This window comes from Ctenopharyngodon idella, chromosome 1, assembly GCF_019924925.1.
Source record: "Ctenopharyngodon idella isolate HZGC_01 chromosome 1, HZGC01, whole genome shotgun sequence".
Lineage (NCBI taxonomy): Eukaryota > Metazoa > Chordata > Actinopteri > Cypriniformes > Xenocyprididae > Ctenopharyngodon > Ctenopharyngodon idella.
The window spans coordinates 21,693,483-21,718,596 of NC_067220.1; the positions used below are offsets into that span (position 1 = coordinate 21,693,483).

Sequence of the window (25,114 nt, forward strand, 5' to 3'; positions counted from 1 at the left end):
TGAAGACCCAAGTTTGGTTTGAAGACGAAAAACGTAACAAGCACAATGTTTTCTCACCATTCCTGATTTCTAATACACACTCATCGCTCTTGAAGTGGTCTTGCAGGCTGTCAGAGCAGAAACAAAAGCTGCTGCTCTCCATGTGTTTTTATTGTATTAAATTGCATAACATTTCATCCATTAGATCGAAAGATCTGAAAAAGCCCATATATTTACCCGCACATAGACCCTCTCCTCGAAGAAATCAGGGCAGAAGTGGTCGAAAGTGAACAAAAGAGATGGATTAAAACATTAGGTGTAAACGGTCAACCAATTTTAAAGGGTTAGTTCACCCAAAAATGAAAATAATGTCATTAATTACTCACCCTCATGGCGTTCCACACCCGTAAGACCTTCGTTAATCTTTGGAACACAAAGTGAGATATTTTTGTTGAAATCCGATGGCTCCGTGAGGCCTCCATAGCCAGCAATGACATTTCCTCTCTCAAGATCCATAAAGGTACTAAAAACATATTTAAATCAGTTCATGTGAGTACAGTGGTTCAATATTAATATTATAAAGCGACGAGAATATTTTTGATGCGCCAAAAAAAACAAAATAACGACTTATTTAGTGATGGCCGATTTCAAAACACTGCTTCAGGAAGCTTTGGAGCATAATGAATCAGCGTATCGAATCAGTGGTTCGGAGCGCCAAAGTCACGTGATTTCAGCAGTTTGGTGGTTTGACACGCGATCCGAATCATGATTCGATACGCTGATTCATTATGCTCCGAAGCTTCCTGACGCAGTGTTTTGAAATCAGCCATCACTAAATAAGTCGTTATTTTGTTTTTTTTTGGCGCATCAAAAATATTATCGATCTTGAGAGAGGAAATGTCATTGCTCCCTATGTAGGCCTCATGGAGAAATCGGATTTCAACAAAAATATCTCAATTTGCGTTCCGAAGATTAACGAAGGTCTTACGGGTGTGGAACGGCATGAGAGTGAGTAATAAATGACATTATTTTCATTTTTGGGTGAACTAACCCTTTAATACCAGGTGTAAACAGGGCCTTAAAGTATACATACAGTAAAATTATACTTTTATACACTAAAAAGTGGGCCAATTTAGTCCCAAGTAGTAAATAGTACACTTACAAGTATACTGTACATTGATATTAGTGTACTTACTACATATAGTTAAAAGTATACTTGAAATGTACTTAAGTATACTTAATAAAAAGAACTTGAAGTATACTTTTTTGTATGGGTTTCTAGAGCCCAGCAAGTGTAGCAAGCAGCAAAGAGGGAAGTCATTTTAATTCTTTCATTTTTTAAAGTGAGTTTTGAGTGTGACATACTGGAGAGACTCAGAAAAAGACAGATAATCAATCACTTGAGATTGAAAGATCTTCAGCATTACTCTCAGTGTGTGTGAACACAGCAGCTGATAATGACGTGTCAGCACAGAAAAGTTTTTCTTTTATGGTTTTGCCACATGCATTATTTAAAGATTGAATCAATATTGCAGATTGTGCTGGCATGTGGGGGATAACTCACAGAAACACACTGTATGTAGCATTCCTGCTTTATCTGTATGGTACAATGATGTGTTCAGTGTGTCCGTCAGTGCATCAACTCAAATGGTGTAGCTCAAATGTTTGCATACAACACCTGTAACGTCATGGTCAGGCACGTCCCTGAGTATCAAGCCCCCTATTTAACAAAGCCATGTTCTAGAAAGTCAGGTCCTATTCCTTTTGGCATTTTGATATTTAACAGCTAAATATCAGCTAGTAATGAAAAAGGTGAAAATTGTTGCCCCAGCAACCTGGAGCTGAACCACACCATGGGCAAGATTTTATCATTTAATGCACTGAGAGCAGAACAAACGTCTGACCTTCTGTGAAAAAATTATCATTTGATACACAAATATAACCTCCGAACCATCCAGCCATCCTTTCGTTCATATTGTTCATTTATTCATTTAGCTGGCCATGTCCCTCTATTACAGTATTTATTATTAATGATTAATATGTTCACATCATTATTTTTTTTTTTTAATTCATGTGCCTTCATAATCATGTGCAATAATAATAATAATAATAAAAACATTCCCCTTTCTCTTGTAGTGATATGTCTTCTCTTCTCTTTTCTCTTCTATGCTCTTCTCTTCTCTTCTCAAGTGTTTAATGGCGAGAGGACGGGATAACCTGTCACTCACATCACATCACAGCATAGCAAACCACAACGATACAAGGGGTTAATCCTAATAAATAAATAAATAAATAAATAAAATGATACAACAATCCAGTCAATTCCCAGTGAACAAAATCAAGTCCCGCCCTACATTTTTTCTAGTTTGAGAAGCTGCTTCACTCTGTTATATGTCACAATAGGAAATAAGAAAACACTATTGCAGCAGCCGTTTTCATGAAGGTAAATAATGTAATACAGTAAACACACAGAAAAAATGTAGGTTATAGCCTAAAGAACAGAATAAAAAAAAAATATTTCAACCGTGGCTCTTTAGAAAAGCGTGCATGTGGCAACATTTACAAAAACGGATAGTTCCGGCCCTTGATTCTGATTGGTTGAGCCGCGTTCGAAGCCGTTGTAAAATTCCCGAAAACATACAGCTAACCGCATTACATAAGTATCACTGCGCCACTGAAATGTGTATGTTGCTGCGTCTGTCTTAGCAACCACTCTTAACAACGTAAACATATGTTTGTTCTCTATTGATTTTGTTCATTGAAGCTATTACTGCATTATGTAGAAGAGTATTGTGAGAGAGATATCGAGTGGCCGAGTGTATTACCTGTTTAGCATTCTCCGTCAGGTCAGTCCTGTTCATAATGAAAAATCCGTTTGAATGTCCGCTGCGATCTTGTCCTTTTAACATTTAATGGATTTTCCCGTGCCCTGCTGACACTGACAGCGCTAGTCAAAGCATTTGTCATTTGCATCTTATTCCGTGTTCACAACAAGTTTCAATATAAAAGTCTTTGTGACTGAGTGACTCGCTCATAAAGACAATCTTTGCAGCCATCTAATGGCGTAATAAATGTAACTTCTGTTGCTGTTCACAGTCAGGGACTATTTTTTTTTCCAGCAGAAAGAAGGCTTTTAATGATTTTACTTCATGAAAGTTGCATTGATAGATAATTTTTGGCTTTAATATTTGTATTGTGTGGTAACTGTTTCATAAAAGCAATAAGCCCCGTGAAGCCGCTTTGCATCGTGCCTAAAGGGTGATTTATACTCGATACGTCCGCAAGTTCGTGGAAAAAAAATGATGTAATCGCGGTGTTCGCGGAAGTGCGCATTCAGTTTATTTCGGGTTTTTTTTTTGCAGCGTGGTTTCGGTGAAGTGTAAGTTACTAGAATAAACATCGTCACATGTACCTTACTTCTCGCCACTGCTTCCTGCTGATTTAGAGGACAATTTCTCCGAGTCGCCCCCTGTTGTTTCAAAGAATAGAACAACGGCAAGCGCGTCGAGTATAAGTATATAACGTCTCCGTTTGGGGAGATGCGCGTGCAGTCAGCAGAGGCTCGCGGTGTGGAGCCAGGTGAAAGTATAAATCCAGCTTAACAATGCCCTTTAACTGTTATAAATTCACTGTTATCCATGGCTTCTTGGGGCTGATTGCTTTATTAGGCTACGTTAGGCTATGTTCTTCACACAACACTTGCAAAATTAAATTTCCAGTGAGTGGCGCTAAAAACATTTTATCAGAAACAGATGAATGATATTATGTTGTTTGTTGTACGCATTGTGATAGTTCTGAAATAAAAGGTCCGGTGAGTGGCGCTAAAAGGTCAATCCTCTATCGCATTTTAAAATAATGTATAACCTAAACTAAACCCTACCCTAAACCTAACTGATAGTGTTAACAAAATCAAACATGAGATAAAAACACGTGTTAAAGCATAGCTGACAGTTCACTGCACAAAACACATTATTGTGGTTGCAACCAACCAGTTGAGAACTACTGATCAATGAAATGTACATTTACATTTATTCATTTAGCAGAAATATATTCATTCATTCATATCTTTGATTTAGTATTACAAAAGTGCTAACAGGAGCCATAGTGGCTGGATGGGTATACAAAGGTCTTTAGTTTGAGTCTTATCTGTGTGGAGTTTGCATGTTCTCTCTGTGTTGGCGAGGGTTTCTTCTCGGTGCTCTGGTTTTCAATTCAAGACCAATGCAGGACATGGAAATTAGATAGAGTACAATGCCCGTTGGAGTGAATGTGTGTGTTGTAGCCCTGTGATGTAGGCTACTGGCCATCTATTAAGGTTGTTTCCCCTGCTGGAAAAGGCTCCAGCATTCGTTTGACATATAGGACAAGTGGTTTGGAAAATGTATGGAATAATGCTAATATCGATACTGTCTCTAAACAGGTGTCTTTGGAATTGGTTTTAATAAAACTGTTTGTTATCACACACAACAGAAACCTGTCATTCAGTCAGACCTCCACTATAATTGCTCTGCACGAGGCAAAACAGTCTTTTCTGTGAGTCTGTAGGTTGTGCAGCAGGTAGAATAGATCAATGCTGTCAGAGCGGTTGTCCAGAGGGACTGCTGACACTGTCAGAATTACTGCCTGTAGGGCTGCCCGTAGACCGCAGACATTTCAACACACACAAGCTCACTCCTTCCAGGAAAGATGTGCCTCAAACACACACACACATACAGAGACTACAAAACAGGTACAATCTGGTCCAGTCCGGGCATGTTCTCAGGTCATTATTTCTGAACAAGCTGTGTCCTGAGATCCAGACAAAACCTCACCCCTGAAGTATGTGTTTGTTTATGCTTGTTAGGTTTAAACAGCAGAACATCTTCAGATAATTGGATGTGGGTTAATTAGTAAAGATTGAAGTGATGATTGATTGATGTTATGGATTCCAGAGGAGAGCCACAGCACAGACTTATGCAACGGCCCTCATTTTTTGTATATCTAACACAAAAAAATGAACCATCACCATCTTTTATCATTTCCATAAAGGACAATCAAATGATTTATATTTGATTTATATAACGGTTTTATGATTCATATCTTGTATTTATAATCAAAAGTATGTCATATTATTATTTGATTTCCCAGTAGAGCAGAAGCGAATGCAGAAAGTAAATCAACATTTTAAAGTGAGCCTTTCAGAGGTTACAAAAATATATTGCAAACGTAATGAACCCAAGTGACTGCTGAACTGATATTCTTCCATAGTATCTGTACAGAAGACTTTTATATAACACAAGTTGTCTGAAGTTCTCATCTAAAGTGTGTCTGTAACCTAGTTTAGTGTCAGTCTCTGGCAGCAGTAAACCCTGGGCCACCTAAACCAATATTAATGTCATTTTATTTTTCCAAACATTTCAGACACACAGACTGAATCACAGCTAATTGTTCTTTCAAGAAATATAGAGTCAAAAATAAAAGTCAATTTGCATTGTTCTAATGTTATTTAATCAGACTATTCAATTCAAAGACGGGCTTCACGGTTTGGAGGCCAGCTATGAATCCTTAAATCATGCGAGTAATTTCTTCACATTAAGAAGGTGCTTTTAATTAAATATTAAAGAATATTAAACTGAATAAATTATGGGTTTGGATGTTGGTGTTGTTAGGTTTTTTAAAGGGAATGTGTTTAAAATCAACAGTCCTGATTCTCAGAGAGCACAAAATTTTACCAAGTAATGATTACAGTAATAATGAGATTGAGGAGCTTTTAGACTTGAATAGTCAAGAACCTTTAAAAATTTCTGTTTCAGATCTTATAACCTACAACATTTTCAGCTCAAATCTGTTGTGGAAGAAAAAAATAATTTCATATGTTGTTCAGGGTTTGCCTCCTCCAACCAACCTAAGTCCGGAATGGTATAACCAAAATTCAGATTCAGCAGTAATGAAATATGGAGGAAACTGCGTTTTCCCTTTTAAATATTTCCTGTTGTTAGTGTATTTGCCTTCCATGACAATAATTTAGTCTGAGGAAACATGACAGTCTTTTCATTGACGGTCAAAGGCAGGCCGTTCTTTGCCTGTCCCTGATGTTTCTTCTGAGAATGCTTTGATCAGCTCCTATAAAAACACATTACTATGCAAGTCATTCCACATGGCCAGAGGCAACGATGTTATCGCAAATCATCCATAGCTCCTTCACAGACTTCAACTTGACCAACAATAGCAGCAGGGCTTTTATGGTTGAATGTAAAACAGGGAAGAGGAGAATGTCAAAGGTGTTGAAAAGCATCTCATGTATTTTTTATTATTATATTTTATGGGTGTTAATGTATTCCTTCCTGAAGTCCTGAGACCTTTTGACTCTTTCTTGCTTCAATTGTAATTTGATAACCATTAATGATAGTAGAGAATATAAAAACACTGAAATTTGCCTCTTAAATTTTAATAGCACTCACATTCTGTTACCCTTAAAGTCTGAAATGAAAATTGACCCTCTCTATTTTCTCTATTTTTCTAACTCGTAATTTTTAATTAAACTATCTTCTGTTGAAATGACAGACTTCTCTCCCATGGCATATGCTGGACTTCTCCAATTATTTAGTCGGCTTTAAACCCGTACGTTTCTTACAATCGACTGCAAGCTCACATTCAGATCTTCCTCCAACCAATCAACAACCAATGGATAGAACCAAGATCTCTCCCTATTTTTTTTTTCTTTTTCAGTAATTTGTTTCACTCAGATATGTCATAATATGAAGGAAAAGATCTAAAGCTATTTCCGTTTCATTGCAACTTAAAGCAAGACTTTACTTCACTCAGTCAAAAAGTGAACCAATATGCCCTAATGTGACCCCTGGTCATCTTTTGACAAAACTTTACTTCCACACACAATACGGGAAAAAGTGGACCCCTTTCTCCAGAAAGGCCATGAATATTTCCTTTGTGTTTTTATCATAAAACTGTTCAAGTGAAAGTTGGGTAATATCTTGTTTTTAATAGAAATTGAAGACGAGTCAATTGAATATGCAAACATTGGAGTATTTCTCGTTAACACTGAATTACAAGTTAATTAAATTAGTTTTGATGACCCCATTAATCAAGTGAAGCCAGAAATTATGAGGATAGTGATGGTATCAGAATGTAGAGCGGAACAGCTCAAATATTTGACTAAACATGATGAAATAACTGAGAAGAAAACCTTTACATTTAAGTGGCATGATATAATAACGTTTTTAAACTTTGTTAACATTTTTTTTTTTTTAAATATTTCTCCATGAGATACCACTCTTAATAACACAATATTTAGATAGGAAACTGTTGAACACTATATATTGCATGACAGGATGAATATACAGTAGTGGCCAAAAGTGATGATATTTGCACAATATTTGCTTTTAATGACACTTCAGGTTGTATTAAACAATCAAAATATGAGAAGTATGTTATATTTGGAAGAAGTATACACTTGATTGAAGTATTAAAATGACAAAATTATTTGGCAAGAAAAGCAAACTCCAGTATATAATTAAATGTGGGTTTTATTGCATTATGCAAAAGACGCATAGAAAAACAAAAAGCTCACAGGAAATAAAGCATACAGTACATTGACTACAATGTAATTAGTCATTAATATTTTGTTGCTTCTCTTTTGTTTTTGATTACAGCAGCCATTCTCCTAGGAATTGACTCAGTAAACTTGTATCGCATGTGTCACGCTTAACTTCTTTCCAATCCTCCTTAAGTTCTTCCTGAAGTTGAGCTTCATTGGCAGACCTGCATGACTTATCACAATTCAGGTTTATAATTTCCCAAAGGTTTTCAATAGCTTAAAGGTCGGGGGACTTTTTGAAGGAGGACATTTGAAGACTTCAAAAAGCTGAGCATGAACACTTTAATTGCGCACAACTTTATTGCATGCATGGTGTGTTTGGGATCATTATCATGTTGGAAAATACACATTTGGTCTCCAAACAGATCATCTGTACTTGGCTACATAGTGTTCTGCAGGATTCCCAAGTATTGGTCCATTTTCAAAGAGCCAGCAACATTGTACATCCTTCTAAAACCTGCTGCAGTGTGTCCCCAATACCATTATGTTTCTCCTGCTGTGCTTAGTGGCACCAAGCATGCATTTGGTATTAAAACACTCCAGTCGTCTCATACGAACATACCTGATGTTAAATTTGGACTTGTCGAAAGTCACAGTAGATATAACTAATAAATGGTTTCTTACTGGTACACAGCCTCTCAATCCAGCCTCTTGTAGCCATTGACTTACAGTTCAAGATGAAATTGGAGGATAGAGATCTCATCACTCATGTGATTTTCTCTTGTCAAAATGCTCACTAGTCTTCCTTGACCAGCCACAGCACTTTACATTCTGCATGGTAGTGGTCTTATTGTACTTTGAAATAATTCTGTGGACATTGTGACCATTCACATCCTACACATGAGCAATATCCAAAATCGATTGACCAGATTTAGCCATTTTAACAATATTCTCCTTGGTTGCAAAGGACAGCTCCTTCCAACTGGCCATTTTCACTAAAACCCACAAATTAACATCTATAATATAGCTAATACTTGCCACTTATTGTGTTATTGAATTATAGGGTTAGGTGCAAGATAAGTATGACCACTTGGCCAAAAATGATGTCCGCACAATTCGGTATGTTTCATTGCGTCATGACAAATTATACAATTGAGACGTGTAACGGAGGCCAGCTAGTAGTCGCTGTGCGAGTAAAGATGCTCTAGCAACTGATGCTAGGGGTTGCAACCTTTAGCCTCCTCGTTAGAGCGTCCGACTCCCATGCCGGAGACCCGGGTTCGAGGCCCGTGCAGAGCGGGGCGAGTAGGACCTGGGTAGAGGGGTTACACATGGAACGTGCACATTAGTTTTACATTCCAGGCACAATTTCACAACATGCATACAAAATATTTAATTGAGCTTAAATAAAGTGCAAAGAAACCAATTTTCCTAGGATGGACATCACTTTTGGCCACTGCTGTACTGACTATGGGGTCATTTGTAAATCACACTCATTTCATGATTGACACTTTCTTGACCTTTGACTTTTCAGAGGTACCTCATGTGTTGAAAATGTTTCCAAGGTAGACATGGCATAATTTTTCTTCATACCTAAAGCCATTATTTAAACCCAAAAGCATCCACGACAATAAATTGTGCTCAGCACTGACTGAGCACTCATTACAACATAAAACCGCAGTATTGCATGTAAAAACACTTGATGTGACACGTAACAGCACATTGTCAGATCCCACATTATTATGTGGCACAATAATCAATTTTGATTTAAGTGTTTACATTCACACAGATTGCATTGTGTGATGAAAATCGTCTTTTACACTGACTAGCACTTCTGACTGTTTTGATGAATGAGGTGATTAAACACATAGCTGTGGTTTTTGATGACTGCACACTTCAAAAACAATTAAATAAAAGAAAATGAAATCTCATTACTGATGCCAGATCATTTATTTACTGGCCCATGGTCACACAGCATTGTCTTAAAGAGGCTTCCAAAGTTATTTGAGCATCTCTGCTATAAAGTGTTTTTCCTAAAGCTGGATAAACCCTACAAACATCTGTCTACTGGTCGAGTTTAATCTCTAACAGTGTGTATCACATACCTTTTTTTCCTGTCTCCCTCTTTTGTTTTCTAGGAGTGCTATTGAATTGAAAGTTTCAGCCATTGTGCACTATGGATCTAAGAAGGAGGTCAAATGTGTGACAGCGTATGCTGGGACTCCTGTGTTATCAGCATCAAACAGAGGAGAGGGACCAAACACTAATTCACAAGGGATCACAAGTTTCAGGTGAATGTCATCTTTCCCTGAGGCATTTGGTCAGGATTCTTGCACCAGACGCTGCAATGCAACTGTAATATCGTAATTTAGTTTTACAGTGACCATTTTAAAGAGTTAGTTCACCCGAAAATGAAATTTCTGTTATTAAGTACTCACCCTTGTCATTCCAAACCCGTAAGACCTTCGTTCATTTTCAGAACACAAATTAAGATATTTTTGATTAAATCCAAGAGTTTTTTTTTTTTTTAATCCTCAATAGAAAGCAACGTAATTACCATCATTCAATGTCCAGGAAAGTACTAAAGACTGTTAAAATAGTCAACGTGACTACAGTGGTTCAACCTTAATGTTATGAAGCGACGAGAATACTTTTTGTGCGCAAAAACAAAACTAAAATAATGACTTTTCTATAATTGAGGTATTAAAATGACAAAATTATTTGGCAAAAAAGGCAAACTCCAGTATATAATTAAATATGGGTTTATTGTATTATGCAAAAGAGGCATATAAAAACAAAAAGCTCACAGGAAATAAAGCATACAGTACATTGACTACAATGTAATTAGTCATTAATATTTTGTTGGTTCTCCTTTGTTTTTGATTACAGCAGCCATTCTCCTAGGAACTGACTCACTAAACTTGTATCGCATGTGTCATACTTAACTTCTTTCCAATCCTCCTTAAGTTCTTCCTGAAGCTGAGCTTCATTGGAAGACCTGCATGACTTATCACAATTCAGGTTTATAATTTCCCAAAGGTTTCAATGACTTAAATGTCGGGGGACTGAGGAGGTCACTTGAAGACTTCAAAAAGCTGAGCATGAACACTTTCATTGCGCACAACTTTGTTGCATGCATGGTGTGTTTGGGATCGTTATCATGTTGGAAAATACACATTTGATCTCCAAACAGATCCTCCATACTTGGATACATAGTGTTCTGCAGGATTCCCAAGTATTGGTCCATTTATTGGTCCAATTCTTCTCTACCCTGTCAGACACGTACGCAGTTGATGCAGTGAACGCAGTTCAGCGCTTCCCTGTTTACCTCCGAACGCCGGCTCAGTATTGGCTGAGGCTGTTCATGTGAGCAGCACAGCGCATGGGTGTGATGCTTGCTGACACAGGAGCCGCTTCATAACATTAAGGTTAAATCACTGTAGTCACGTTGACTATTTTAACGATTCTTTAGTACTTTCCTGGACATTGAATGATGGTAATTACATTGCTTTCTATTGGGAATAAAAAAAAAAACCTCTTGGATTTCATCAAAAATATCTCAATTTGTGTTCCGAAGATGAACGAAGGCCTGACGGGTCTGGAACGACATGAAGGTGAATACCTAATAGCAGAAATTTCATTTTTTGGTGAACTAACCCTTTAAGCCTGTTTCACACATGTACGTGAAGTGGTAGTGTAACTGCAACAGATCTGTGGCTCTTCACAGGAAATAAAGTGATTTCTGTTTTGAGTATTTCCTCATAAAATGCTTACCAGAAGTGTGCCACCAAAAAATTATTTTAAACCCGATTTTCATGACATCTAATTTACATGAAGCAGGGGATCACATTTACAGTACGTCCTAATGGTAATTATTAAATGCAACAGAAACCACCTTTTAATAGAAGCTTTAAACTGTTTAAATAATCTAAATTCAGTCAGATTTATGGTTTTAAAATTTTGAATATAGAAATATGAAATGATGGGGAAAATGTGAAACTAAAACCGGTAGTAGGTGGCAGTCACTGTCTTTATGAATGTATCGTTGAAAATATTGTCTAAAATGTAGTCACTTAATATTAACCCCTATTTTATTGAACTGTTGTGTGAAATCAATATCACAACTGAAATAGTACTGATATTCAGGAAAACTCTTGTTTGTGTGATATTGCATAACTATATATATGTAAAAAAACAAAAAAAAAAAAAAACAAGAACTACTATTTCCCCACATTTGGAGGTATTTTTGCCCCAAGCCCCATTGATTTACAACCCTGGGTAGGATTTAGATTAGTCCCATCTCTGGTAAAGAGAAAAGTTTAAAAGGATGGAAAAGATCTATTAGGAGGCATATTCTACGTTCAGTTTACACACACACCCCAAAGTGACAGACCGCTGACCTTGTGAACAGCATTAAGCTGATCTCTTCTGCTCCACTGGACACATACCATTAGAATTAAAAACATGCTGTTTTGCTCCTATACCAATATGTAAATAAACTCTGTTATGATTGCCTAACCTCTGCATACACAGTATATACTTTTATCAGTCTCTGAATACTGATTAGGTGTTTAAGTGTACATGTGGGCATTCGTAACAGAAAAAAGATGTATTCCACACGCTCACTATGACATACGACCATAGCAGCATTTGTGCTTAGCTGAACCAATCAGAGGCCAAGTTCTCAGTCTAAGAAGCACAATATCTCTGGAAACCTTTGAATAGTTTATGGGGAAATAAACAGAGCTTGTGCATTTTATATGGGCACAATAACTGAAGTGGCTCTGCCTGCTGCATGGCTGACTGTAATCATTTGCATGCTCTGTAAAAAGATGGAGGTGGAAAGAGAGCATGAGCTTCACTCTTGGGTGAGCGGTGACCATGCCAGTGTAATAACAGAGCTGTCATGGTAGGCAACATGCTGCAGATCTGTTAGATGGAGGGTGTAATTACTTGGTGAGCCTGGCCTGCTGCTATTTGTGATAATTGCTTATATATGCAGCTTCCTCCTCTCTAAACCATCTCTCATCAACTGGTCTGCAGAGGCAAACATGTATTATGAAGCAAGGCTGGTAAAAGTGTAATGTAGCAACGACCTTTTGGGGCTCACAACATGCAGTTGTGACTTGATGTTCATCAAATAGATCCCCGTCTGAACAGATGTGTTGGGCACAGTGTCTGAACACACTGAAAAATGTAGGGTTGACATTGGAGAATCCATTAAAAATAAAATATAGGTAAAACAATGTAATAAATCTACACTGTGAAACACAGCGCGACCAGTGTAGTCTGATTACAGAACAAATTGATCTGGTTATTTTTAGTGAATCAAAGACGTATTACAACCAGAGTAGCCTGACTCTTATTAGTCGGTTTTATTTAATACATTGAAAACATAAAGCGCAACGAGAGCAGTTTGACTCTGAAAACCAATGATGAGTTAGTTCTTTTTAGTGAATCAAAATGTACAGTGCAACCAGAGAAGTTTGACTCTCAAAGTAATAAATATTATGAGACATTTCATATAGTGCTACTTGAGTAGTTTGACTCTTATAAGCCAATTCTTTTTTAGTGAATCAAAAACATACAGCGCAACCAGTGTAGTCCAATTCATGAACGAATAACTAATGAGGCTATACTTTTTAGTTGGGGACACTTCATATTCAGCAATATTATTGGCTCGAATGCATTGGCACTATTGGAGGAGAACTGAATTGAGCTGGAAGATGACATCAGCTGCTTTAGATGAATTGAACTCGTTCCAAAACTGATGAACTTTACACAGTAATTGAACCAAACTGAATCAACACTGAACTGATTTTACCTGAATAATGACAGTTTACTTTTGTCTTTTTAGAGCTGCTTTAGCAGAAATGAATTCTGTTAGCATCATTGAATTGTTATTTTCCTGTTTATCACTGTAAAGCTGCTTTGAACCAATCTGTATAGTATAAAGAGCTATATAAAAAATGAGCCTGTTATTTTTTAGTGAATCAAACAAACAACTAACTATGAGACTTGATCTTTACTGACTGGTTGTTGATATGAAAATGTGCAGTTAAAGATGTACATTATGATTTATAATAAATGATGATACATTATGAAAAAGATTTTTTAAAAAAAGTCATTAAAATTTCTGTATAATACACCTTTTGTGATAATTGTTTTAAATGTATTTTAATGTATTGAAATTATCTCACCATTTAACATTTACTAAAAATTTACGTTTCTACAATACATTGTAAATATTTCTACAATACATTTTAACCAAATATGTATTATTTACAAGTAGCTACTAACAGAAATATGTTAAAGAATCAGAATATTTAAGATAGTGATTCTCAACCGTAATTTACTGCCGAGGTAATATAAAAAAAGTATAGCGTTTTATATATATATATATATACATTACTAGATTTGAAATGTTAACTAGCCATTGAAATAACCTAACTTAACTCAAATGCGATATATATATATATATCAGTCAAACCAAAATTTATTCAGACACCTTGAACATTTCATTCATTAATACAGTTTATTCACTATAGTTTAAAAAAAATGGTAATAAAATATGACAAGATTAAACTGTGTCAGAAAACATTAATCTTAATGTCAGATAACACTTAAGCAAAACATGGTCAGGTCAAAGTGTCTGAATAATTTTTGGTTCCAAATTTTTATCAGTTTTACTGGTAGTCCACTGTATGAAAATTTTTTGGGTATAATATGTCACAGTTTACTTTATTTTGCTATCCTTACTTACATAAATGAACTATAGTGTCCTGCACCCACTAGTAAAAATATATCAAAAATCTCTGAATAATTTTTGGTTTGACTGTATATCCCCCTTTTCAATTCTTTTATAAATTCCTAATCTCTTCAGTTGATCCAATTTATTGAATTCATATAGTTCTTGAAATGTCTGGTATTGTTGAGATGAACTAATACATCAAGACTCCCAGTTCCTGTTAATAACAATTTTTAGAAAATTGTCATAATTACAACTAAATTACCAGAAGAAATATCTTATCTTAGGGGTCCTTTGAATATTATGTTGGACAATGGTGGCCTTCAAGTCTAAAAGGTTAAGAATCACAAGTGAACTGGACACCAGTAAATTCTTTATGATTTCCATCCCTTCTGAAAATCCTCTCTGTTTTGACATAATTTCTCCAAATGTCATTTCAAGTCGCATAAAACCGAAATACTTGTGAACAAACAATTAATCGCTCAATTAGGAGAATTTTCTGTCTATACAAGGATTATAGACATCGATCTTATACTCTGACCAAATAGAAAGAGCATTTATGCTTTATAGTAATTTAAAATAATTGCCAAGAATTAGAGCATAAATGACTTTTGAATGCTGTGCATTGTTTTAAACCACCACAGTCGGTGATCCAGTTGTTAAGTGGCACAGATCAAGCTGTGCAGTGAGCAGAGTAAGTCCGTGAAACAAAAGACTGACTGTGTTTGACTCGCATCATTGAGCTCTTTCTGCAGACAAGCTGGCTTACTGTAGTGCACATGGGAAAAACAGGCATGACTTAGTGAGCATCAGTGCTTCCCTGGGCACCAAGCTGGCAGAGCAATAACCAATGGTGCCCCAGCTGGCAGTGAGCTAACAGGATTATTGTAAAACGGGTCATGGTGATGCAGAATGCCAATGTGCCCAAATGTTCCATCCCTCAAGAGCTGAAAGGTGACTGAAAATGTCACTCATCTCTGGGTGCAAATCATGTCCAAGTGAATGGCTAGGGGTCAAGAGTTCAACTCAACCTCTAAAAAGAAAAGAAATGCAAACTGCAACTGAGTAACATATTAAAGTGTTAGTTCACCCAAAAATGAAATTTCTGTCATTAATTACTCACCCTCATGTCGTTCCACACCCGTAAGTCCTTCGTTCATCTTCTGAACACAAATCAAGATATTTTTCATAAAATCCGATGGCTCAGTGAGGCCTGCATTGACAGCAAGACAATTAACACTTTCAATGCCCAGAAAGGTACTAAAGATATATTTAAAACAGTTCATGTGACTACAGTGGTTCAACCTTAATGTTATGAAGCGATGAGAATACTTTTTGTGCGCCAAAAAACAAAACAAAATAATGACTTTATTTAACAATATCTAGTGATGGACGATTTCAAAGCACTGCTTCATGAAGCTTTACGAATCTTTTGTTTGGAAATCAGTGGTTCGGAGCCAGTATCATCTGCCAAAGTCACGTGATTTCAGTAAACGAAGCTTCGTTATGTCATAAACGTTTTCGAAATTTCAATGGTTCACGTGACTTTGGCAGTTTGATACGCGCTCCGAACCACTGATTTGAAACAAATGATTCGTAAAGCTTCGAAGCTTCATGAAGCAGTGCTTTGAAATCGCCCATCACTAGATATTGTTGAATAAAGTCATTATTTTGTTTTTTTGGCGCACAAAAGTATTCTCGTCGCTTCATAACATTCAGGTTGAACCACTGTAGTCACATGAACTGTTTTAAATATATCTTTAGTAACTTTCTGGGCATCTGAAAGTGTTAATTGTCTTGCTGGCTATGTAGGCCTCACTGAGCCATCGGATTTTATCAAAAATATCTTAATTTGTGTTCCGAAGATGAACGAAGGTCTTACAGGTGTGGAACGACATGAGGGTGAGTAATTAATGACAGAAATTTCATTTTTGGGTGAACTAACCCTTTAACAAATATGTTATACAAAGCTAATTTAAACCAATAAAGACGATACTTTTTATAATCTCAGGGATATTTTATAGTTTACCCAATTCTGAAATGATTCAATTCTTTTTTTTAATCAAATTGTTTCAATGAAAAAGTTGAACCAGTTAACAAAACGGGGTTTGAATAATCTGACTGCTAACTTTTGAACGGTAGTTGTGTTCATGTTGGCAGGCAAGAGGAGTTACAATATGGAGCTAGAAGGAAATGAAAAGAGACTGGGAAAATAGACTGAATGATATCTTCAGTTATCTTCTAACCCTTAGTTAGAACCACAGCTCAAACAGGCCTGTTACTTAATTGGTACTTTAGCTGTTCAGCAATATAGTAAGTAAATGAGGCATGAAGCAGTAATACAGCATCCTCAAACATTCTGTCTGCGGAATATATTTTATACGGGAAAACATTAGGGTCTTCCCAATTCCCAGAACTTTAAAATACACACTCAAAGATCTAGTCTGCATATTCATTGGCTTTCTTCTAAATTAAACTGTTTATGAAGTACATCCACATTTATGGGCAACAGCTATTTGCTTCTAATTATACAAAGTAATTTTGTCTTGCCAAATCAATCCTTTTCCTTCACTAAAATTCATGAATCTGCCTGGGTTTCACTCCTGGGTATGATTGCTTTGTTTTTTTTTAACATCCCTTAGATTATCACAGCAGTGAATATGATTGTAGATCAGTTATCTATTGTGGTGCCGGTAATATCAAACCTTACAGACAGGATTCTCCCATGAAGCGCCGCTCGTGCTGGGGGGCAGGATTACAGGAACAAAGAATCCAGGGTGAAGAAAAAGATCTTAATCCTTTATCCCCCCCTTTTCAATTCTTTTATAAATTCCTCATCTCTTCAATATAGGCCTTCCTTTCTTCTTATAACAATAATGATACTCTCTTGCGCTCCTTTTTCTCTTTCACATTGTGTTCAACTAACAGACAGGGTTCTGTGAACTTCTGAATCAAATTAATCTACATTGAGGGATATTTATTCAAGCCAATAAACTGCCTGAAGATGAAAAAAGATCAAACATTACCGAATGAGATTTCAGAAACCAATCTGGATAAAAATTTTTGGACTCACATCAACTAAAAATGAAAATGACTTACCAGCACCTAAATAAGATTAGTGAGAGAGGTGATGTCAAGTGTGCTTCAGGTGAGAGAAAGTGGAAGATGTGTCAAAGGTGAACCATTTAACAACAACTGACATCCAATCCCAGAAAGTCCACTGTGTTTAGTCACTAACTGTCAAACAAGTCAATCTTCAAATTTCATTTCCAAACACTCAGACGGCAAAACTATTCTGAATCTGATCGTCAAGAATCAGAATTCCTCTAACAGTTCTTCTCTCAAGGGCTCAGGCTGATTTTTAAATGTGCTTTAGTCTTCATTTTTGAGATGTGAATAAAGAACCACATCACCAGAGCTGACAGAGAGAGCAGATGTCTAAAGGCCTTTGTAATAACAACATGACACATAAATATTGCTGTAATTATTTAGATGCAGAATCCAGCAGAACTGGTCAAGTTTATGTATATTAGTCATTTTCTTGACAACAAGCTTACGTAAGTGCTTATTTTCAATACATGAAGCATCCATCTTGAGTCTTTCATTACTACATTTCACTACAGTCAATGTAATTTATTTATTCATCCTCTTAAAAGTTAGACAAGGTCTGTGCAAGATGAACTGAAATAAAATAAAAAATGTCTTTAATCTTTCTTCTTCGTTACCAAGTTTAAATGTAGTTTGTCCGGCAATAAATAAATCTATCTTCAAAAGTTACATAAAAATACTTTTTTTTTTTTAATCAAATTTTAAATTACGTTTTTAATTTAACAGATCTAAATGCCTCCTTAGCAAAATAGACAATGCCTTAGGCATTATTTATATTTTTAATTTCAACATTCGAAACATTCCCACAACCAAAGCCAACTTCAATATTAAAAAATATTCCTGCCTGAACAAATTAAGTGTTGCATGCACTAAATGTTACGTAATTTTTACACAAAGCTATAAAAACACAACAGTAAATACCTGCTAACTGGTTATCTGTCAGTTATCTAACCGTATATGGTGAAAACCTGTAAATTGTTTAACATCGAATTTGTATTTTTACCATAAAATACTGCCAAATTTATGGTTTTGTAAGTACAAACTATGAATTACCATATAATGTACAGCAAAAAAGTCCCTGTGTGACATATTAGTTTTATTTTTGTTATCAGTAATGTACATTAGAGTGTTTTTGTTATACAGCAAATTTAATATTATTTACTATATTTATTTATAAAACTTTTACTCCCAACATCAATCGGAAACATATTTCCCTCCTTACAAATTTTTCCCCTAATTTACTAACAGAGTTAATAAAAAAAAACTATTAAAGGTAGTAGCAATGGCATAATCATCTTCAATTTGCTTTCCCTGAACTTTAAGCTTAAAATCTTCTATAAAAGTTGGCTCCTTCCTTAAAAGAGTATTTACGTTTTTCCAAATTAGCTTGCTATTGCCTTTTGCTTCACTCATTAAATGAAGATAATAATTAGATTTAGCTACTCTCAACTCTTGGATAACTTTATTTCGCAAACCTTTATAACAGAGCCTATCTATATCTCTTCTAGACTTAATAGCTTTCTTTAAAGCTGAATCCCTATTTTTCATCAGCTTCCATAAAGTCTCATTGAACCACGGTAAATTATTTTTATGCTTGAATTCTTTCTGAACTCTAACAGTAAATTTATCTCACAGAATTAATTTTATTAAAAAATTTATTACAACTATAATCTTTATCCTTAGAAGATAGCATATCGTTCCACTTTAAACCAGCTATTTCCTCATTAAATGCTATTAATTTTCCTTTAGGTATACAATGAAAAACATTAGTAGAAGTTACTGTATTATTTTTAAACCTATTTTTTGTTAGTTTCTGTGCAATTAAGGTTAAATTATGATCAGATAACCCAGTGATCAAATTATAACTCTTAATTATCCTTTCGGGTTTGTTGGTAAATATTAAATCTAACTGTGTCTTAGATTTAGCAATTCTTGTTGGCTCTTTAATTAATTGATTTAAATTGAATTTATCTGCAATCATTTTTATTTTTTTCCTTTTTAATTTATCTTCCCAGTTCAAGTTAAAATCAACCATAAGAATTATTTCTTTACCATGATCACATTTCTTTTAATTATGTAGTAAATGTTTATTAGACAAAACCCCATCGGCTAAAATAACCTAACAGTATTGGCCTTATTTTATGGACAAGCCACGAAGAACTCAGATTCATCATGGCTTTTTATTTTACCACCTGTATTATTATAGTGCTTATCAGTATATTTTTAGGGGAAAGCTCATTTTAGTAACTCTAACTTAATGAAATATCTGGTTCTAAATTGTAATTATACAGGCACCAATTTCATCCCTAATACTAGAAACATTAACATGTAACATTAGTATGTTTATTCTGAATTTCTGGCAACTACAGCTTTAAGTTGTTTTTTTTTTTACTATAAATATTATGCAATACTTTTAACAGCGCAGAGAATATATACAGTATGGGTTTTCTTCCGGTACTCATTCTTGACTTACAGTATCAACTATTTGAACACTGTGGTAACTAAGCAGAGCTAAACCATTGCTAGGCAACAGGCTATGAACATCCTGTAGCTTTTAGGCAGGATGACTCTGCAACAGATACAGAGAAATTCATCTCTCATCTGAAAAACATTTGGTTGTCTAAGAGCTCAAATTTACATTCTCCTGATGCCAAAGGTTTGTGATCATGGAAACCCTAAGGTACATAAAAAAGATCGTAGACGATTCGTACACAATTTATGGTTAAAAAGGTTTAGAAAGGTTACTGATCTACCCTTGAGACATCAGGCAGATATTTTTAAATGATTTATCAGCTATTCTTGCAGGACACACTGCAGTGCAGCTCAAGCATCTGGGGCTTTAAAGAGAGAATTAGATGTACCAGAAGGAGAAAACTTATCATCCTGTCTAAAAGACGAGAGAAGACGAGCTTTTCTGCCTTGTTAAATGAATATCACATTAACCAATAAGCCCCATGGTTGGAATGCCTTTTTCTTAAGCAGAACAAACTATAGAAGCTTTATTAGACACATGACACACTTTCACACATTGAGGAACACAGACAGCCAAAATCGTTGAAATGAACAAAGAAAAACCCACATTTTATTGCACTTAAGTTATAAGAAAATAAAAATTCTAAATGAATCAAACAAATACACAATCCCTTTAAGGTTTCTTTTTTATCTGTCTGTTATGCCAGGCAGTTTACATAAACTGAAAAAAATAAAACAGCTCCAACATCTGATTTCTCAAACCAGATTATAAATTAAACAGGAAAAAAAAAAAAGAAAAAGAAAAAAGACAAAAAAAGACAAAAAAAAAAAAAAAAAAAAAAAAAAAACAGGAGAAAGAACAAGATTGTTTTTTCTTTTAATATACAGTGTTAAACCACTTTCACAGTTCAGCTTGAGTTGTGTGACTTGGAGGATGAGACAAATCGTTTGGCTACGGATGCGGTTACGTTCTGTTTATCTATGAAGCTGCTTTACCATTTAAAAAAAAAAAAAAAAAAAAAAAAAAAAAAAAAAAAAAAAACGAAACAAAAAAAAAAAACGAAACAAAACAAAAAAAACTCATGAGAGCATTACCAACGGAACCAGGTTAGCTCTAGCACTTAAAACGTAATCAGATGTCCATTTCTGTACACTAAGACCACCTTTTTTCTTCGGTAACTTAACATCGGTTCCAACAATCTCGTTTTTCAACTAATTAAAAACAAGAACGGTATTCTTTTTTTTTTGTCAAAGCATACATTTCCACACAGAACAGGCTGACAGAGCTTTTGTCCCAAGGAATGTGTGAACAATTTGCTCAAACACACACCCGCACGCACACCCAGTCATGCTCACAAATGCGCAAAATAGTTTCTACTCGTCCGTCGTTTCATCTCAGCAGACAAACCAGTCTCTTTGTCAGACATTCTCCCTCCTCTACGCCTCGTAGAGGCACATTTGGCTCAAGTTTCAGTGGCAAAAAAAGAGAAGCTGTTATGTCGATATCTTGCTTTTGTTGGTATGTTTGTTTGTGTCGTTTTTACAAGTTCAAACTCTACAAGTAACTTTTGTTTAGAATTTCGTCTGGGACTAAAACGTCACAGCCAGTTAAAGTTCCACCTTATTTTTCTGTGTGTCTAGCAGCATAAAATCCAGTTTGGCCACTGGGATGGACAGTACTGGGGGGAAAAAAGGTGGGGGGAGGTGGGGGAGAGACATATTCCCAGGAGCTTATGGGAAAACATTCCCATTTCCCACAGAGCACCAGCACTGATGAACTAATGAGACCAGACTGGTTGAAAAACAATGAACACAGGTCATCTCCGATCCAGAGAGGCACTGCTTATGGAGCACTAAATTAAAAAAAAAAAAAAACACATTACAAAATAAAACCTCAAAAATGTGTGAAACAGCAGAGTGGGTTTAGCTTAATACTGAGACCTGTTGTTTGCAACAGTAGACAGGAAGTGAACAAAAAATGCTGAACTTGAAAAGAAAGCACAAAACTTTAATTCATTCACAGCTGTTGATGCGAAGAAAAAAAAAAAAAAAAAGTTGTGGGGAACAAAGAAAAAAAAAACGGATACAAAAGAAAATAACGTGTGAGGAAGAAAGGGATATTTGGCGTGTGCTGAGGTTGATGAGGACTGACAAAATTGGCTTCCTTTGTCTCTCTTTCTCCAAACACTCCCGCAGTACAAAGCTCTTCAATTCTCATCTTTCTCCATTAAAATTTTATTTGTATACACTATTTATCACTCCGTGTCCGTGTTGATGCGTTAGGGTCATGTATACAGTGTTGACTGTTTTGATCAAAAAAATAACGTTTGTACATAAGGGTGTGAATTTCAGTCAGGCTTGAGTAAACAAGTCTCTGTGCAAGGTCGCCTTGAGTGGTAGGAAAAGGGACAATCCTGTCTTCCCAAGTCTTTCTTGTCAGTTTCCTTCCCAGAATGCTGTGGTGCATGAGTGTCTGCCCCCACCCCTCCCCCTTTCGGAAGGTGAACGGAACTGTGGCGGCAGTCGTGGACCGTGGCACGACGGGGAGAGATGTTGGCGGCAACTTATCGGGGAGGTGGAGATGCCATGAAGTGAGCAATCGGTCCTGGCACGGAAAGACCCGGGGCAGGTTGCTCTCCCACCCCCCCTCCCCATTTTCCAAACAAGTCCCCATTAAGTTCACCCCCTTCACTTCATGTCCACATCGAAGTCCAACACCAGGAGCTTGGTTTCCTCTGTGCCGTTACGGCTGCCCACTGCGCAAACGAGTTTGGTATTGGAGGCACGGATGCGCCAGACCACACCGCCACTGCCTCCGCTCTCCAGTGTGACCAGGTTGCGGATGAACTCGCCTGTCCGAAGGTCCCACAACTTCACCGTACCGTCATCGGAGCTGGTGATGACAAAATTCTTGTTGAACTGCAAGCACGTTACTGCACTCTGGTGCTTGTGGGGACCTGAGAGTGGGGAAAAAAAAGAAAAGAAAAGAAAAGTTAGGAGTTGAAATTCATTGTGAAAAAGAAGTGAAATTAATTGTATTGAATGTACACTTGCAAAATATTAAAAGTATATATATTATATATTTAAATGTACTTGCAGATAATATAATATTACTGAAATAAAAGGCCACTTAAGTGTACTTGGAGTACACTTTCACTTTGATTGTTTCTTGACACTTGAGTACACTTAAAAAGTGCACTTTGTTATTAGAGCTGCACAATTCTGGATAAATTGAGAATCACAAATTATTTGTTTCACGGTTCTCCCATGATTCTGAATAGACAACTAAACAAAATAACATGTAATTTACCAGCGGTTCTGACAAAATGTTAATTGCTGCAGTCTCATTAATTTGAAATTAGTATTATTATGTTGTTATTTTTTAAATCGGTTTGAATTAATGATTCAATGACCCATTCATAAAGACTTAACTTGTTTCATTACTGAATGAATCAGCGTTTTTGAAAACATCTCTCGAATGAATGATTCAATGACAAATACATTTTTAACTGTACTTGTCGCCACCTACAGGTGTAATGATGTTATTGATACAATCTTTGAACCCTCAAGTTACTTTCAAAAGGTGATTAGCCTATTTTGATCGCTACCGTAGATATCAGTGTTTATATCTGAAATATAAACTTTTGTCCCAGTACTTTTGTGATCATTTAAATTAGTGTAACAGAGAAATAATGATACTGTGTGGTTGAAAGGACTGTTTGTGAAGCCGTTTCATAACTTTACATGACAACTGATCTCTTTAGGTCAGGGACAGCGCAAACGCACATCTGAATGTTTTGCTGTGATCGTAGCTACTTGTCAAAGGTTTAATAGACATAGCTGAAACGTCCTTAAGGTACAAGACTACCTGGGTGTTGGAAACGGGATCATGCGGCTCTACTTGTAATAATGTTAAATTAGAAAAAAGTACAGTTTTCAACTATGGAGCCCCTCACATGACGTAGGAGAAAAAAAAAAAAAGCAAATAGTGCACATGATTTTCTAATTTGTTCCATCGACTTACTAAATAGTGCGCACAATTTACTATTTCATTCCCTCGATTTGCTAAATCATGCGCACGAATTAATTGTGCGCACAATATAGCCTACTATTTTTTTCTTGCATGTCATGTGCGAGGCTTTGTATTCAACTCTGGCCCTCGAGGTCCACTTTTCAGAGTTTAACTCCAACCATGATCAAACTCACCTGCCTGTATATCGTCATGCTTTAAAGTACACTTATATTGAGGTATTAAATAACATACTAAAGCATACTTAAAGTACTTGATAAGCATCTTAAATGGAGTGTTTTATTCAATATTATATTTATTGTTAATATATTTTAAATGTATTAAATGTATGTTTCAATAGAAATTGCATTAAAGTATATTTCAGTTACCATTAAGTGCTTATAAGTATATACAGCATTACACTTTAATCATATTTCAAAGACAATAGAAGGAATTATGAGATTACATATAATTATATACTTTAGCCCTACTTAAATTGACCAAAGAAGCACTCTTATGTTCAAATAATTGCATTTAATATAAAATTTAAACTATTTTATGCATTTAAGTGTCAAAAAAAAATTACATTCAATTTGCATTTAGGTATATTCTTTTAAAGTATATTATTTCCCTAATAAGTACTCTCTTTAAAATTATGCTAATTTGTACTTTTTCACAAGGGATTCCATATGCAGAGGCTCATCACACACACGCGCTGAAAGCTCCCATAGACAGGAAATCGAAGTGCAGCTACTTGCCACGATGGAGAGAGAGGAGAGAGAACGTGTAACTATGGTTACGGGAAATACTGTGGCATAAATGGCTTTGATTCTATGCCCTTGAGGTATTGAATTGAGCCAGTCTTTCTGATAGGCCAAGGAACATATGAGTCTAAACAAAAGTGCTTAGACTGCTGTCAGCGAGGCATATATAGAGGGAGGAAAAAAAAAGATGTGCTATACTGGCTCCTGTTATTGCAGAGGGGTGTGGTGAGTTATTACAGCAACATCACAGGCAATCCGCAGTCAAATACTGAAAATTATATTATCAAACATCTAGACCTGAGAACAAAGACAGATTGAAGTTCATGTGTGAATGAAAACTAAAAATATCCATTTCAAAGGCACAAATTTGTTCATGAATACCCATTAGTAGAGTGCTAAAGTCAACTGTGTGAATGTAAATGAGATGGCCGCTCTCTATTGATGTGCAAGACACTACACAGAGTGACACAATAGACCCTTTTCCTTTAATGAGTGACTGT

At 35.9% G+C, this 25,114-nt stretch overlaps 1 protein-coding gene across 4 annotated transcripts in view; it reads right to left on the minus strand.

Annotated features, from left to right (window-relative positions):
* Positions 1-20,429: 20,429 nt before the first annotated feature.
* fbxw7 (F-box and WD repeat domain containing 7) overlaps positions 20,430-25,114 on the minus strand; it is a 169,430-nt gene continuing 164,745 nt past the window's right edge. For all 4 annotated transcript variants that reach the window (XM_051893948.1, XM_051893939.1, XM_051893965.1 and 1 more), the window contains one exon: positions 20,430-22,798. In XM_051893948.1, the coding sequence (XP_051749908.1) occupies positions 22,530-22,798 (269 nt within the window). In that variant the 3' untranslated portion in view covers positions 20,430-22,529. The remainder of the gene's footprint in view (positions 22,799-25,114) is intronic.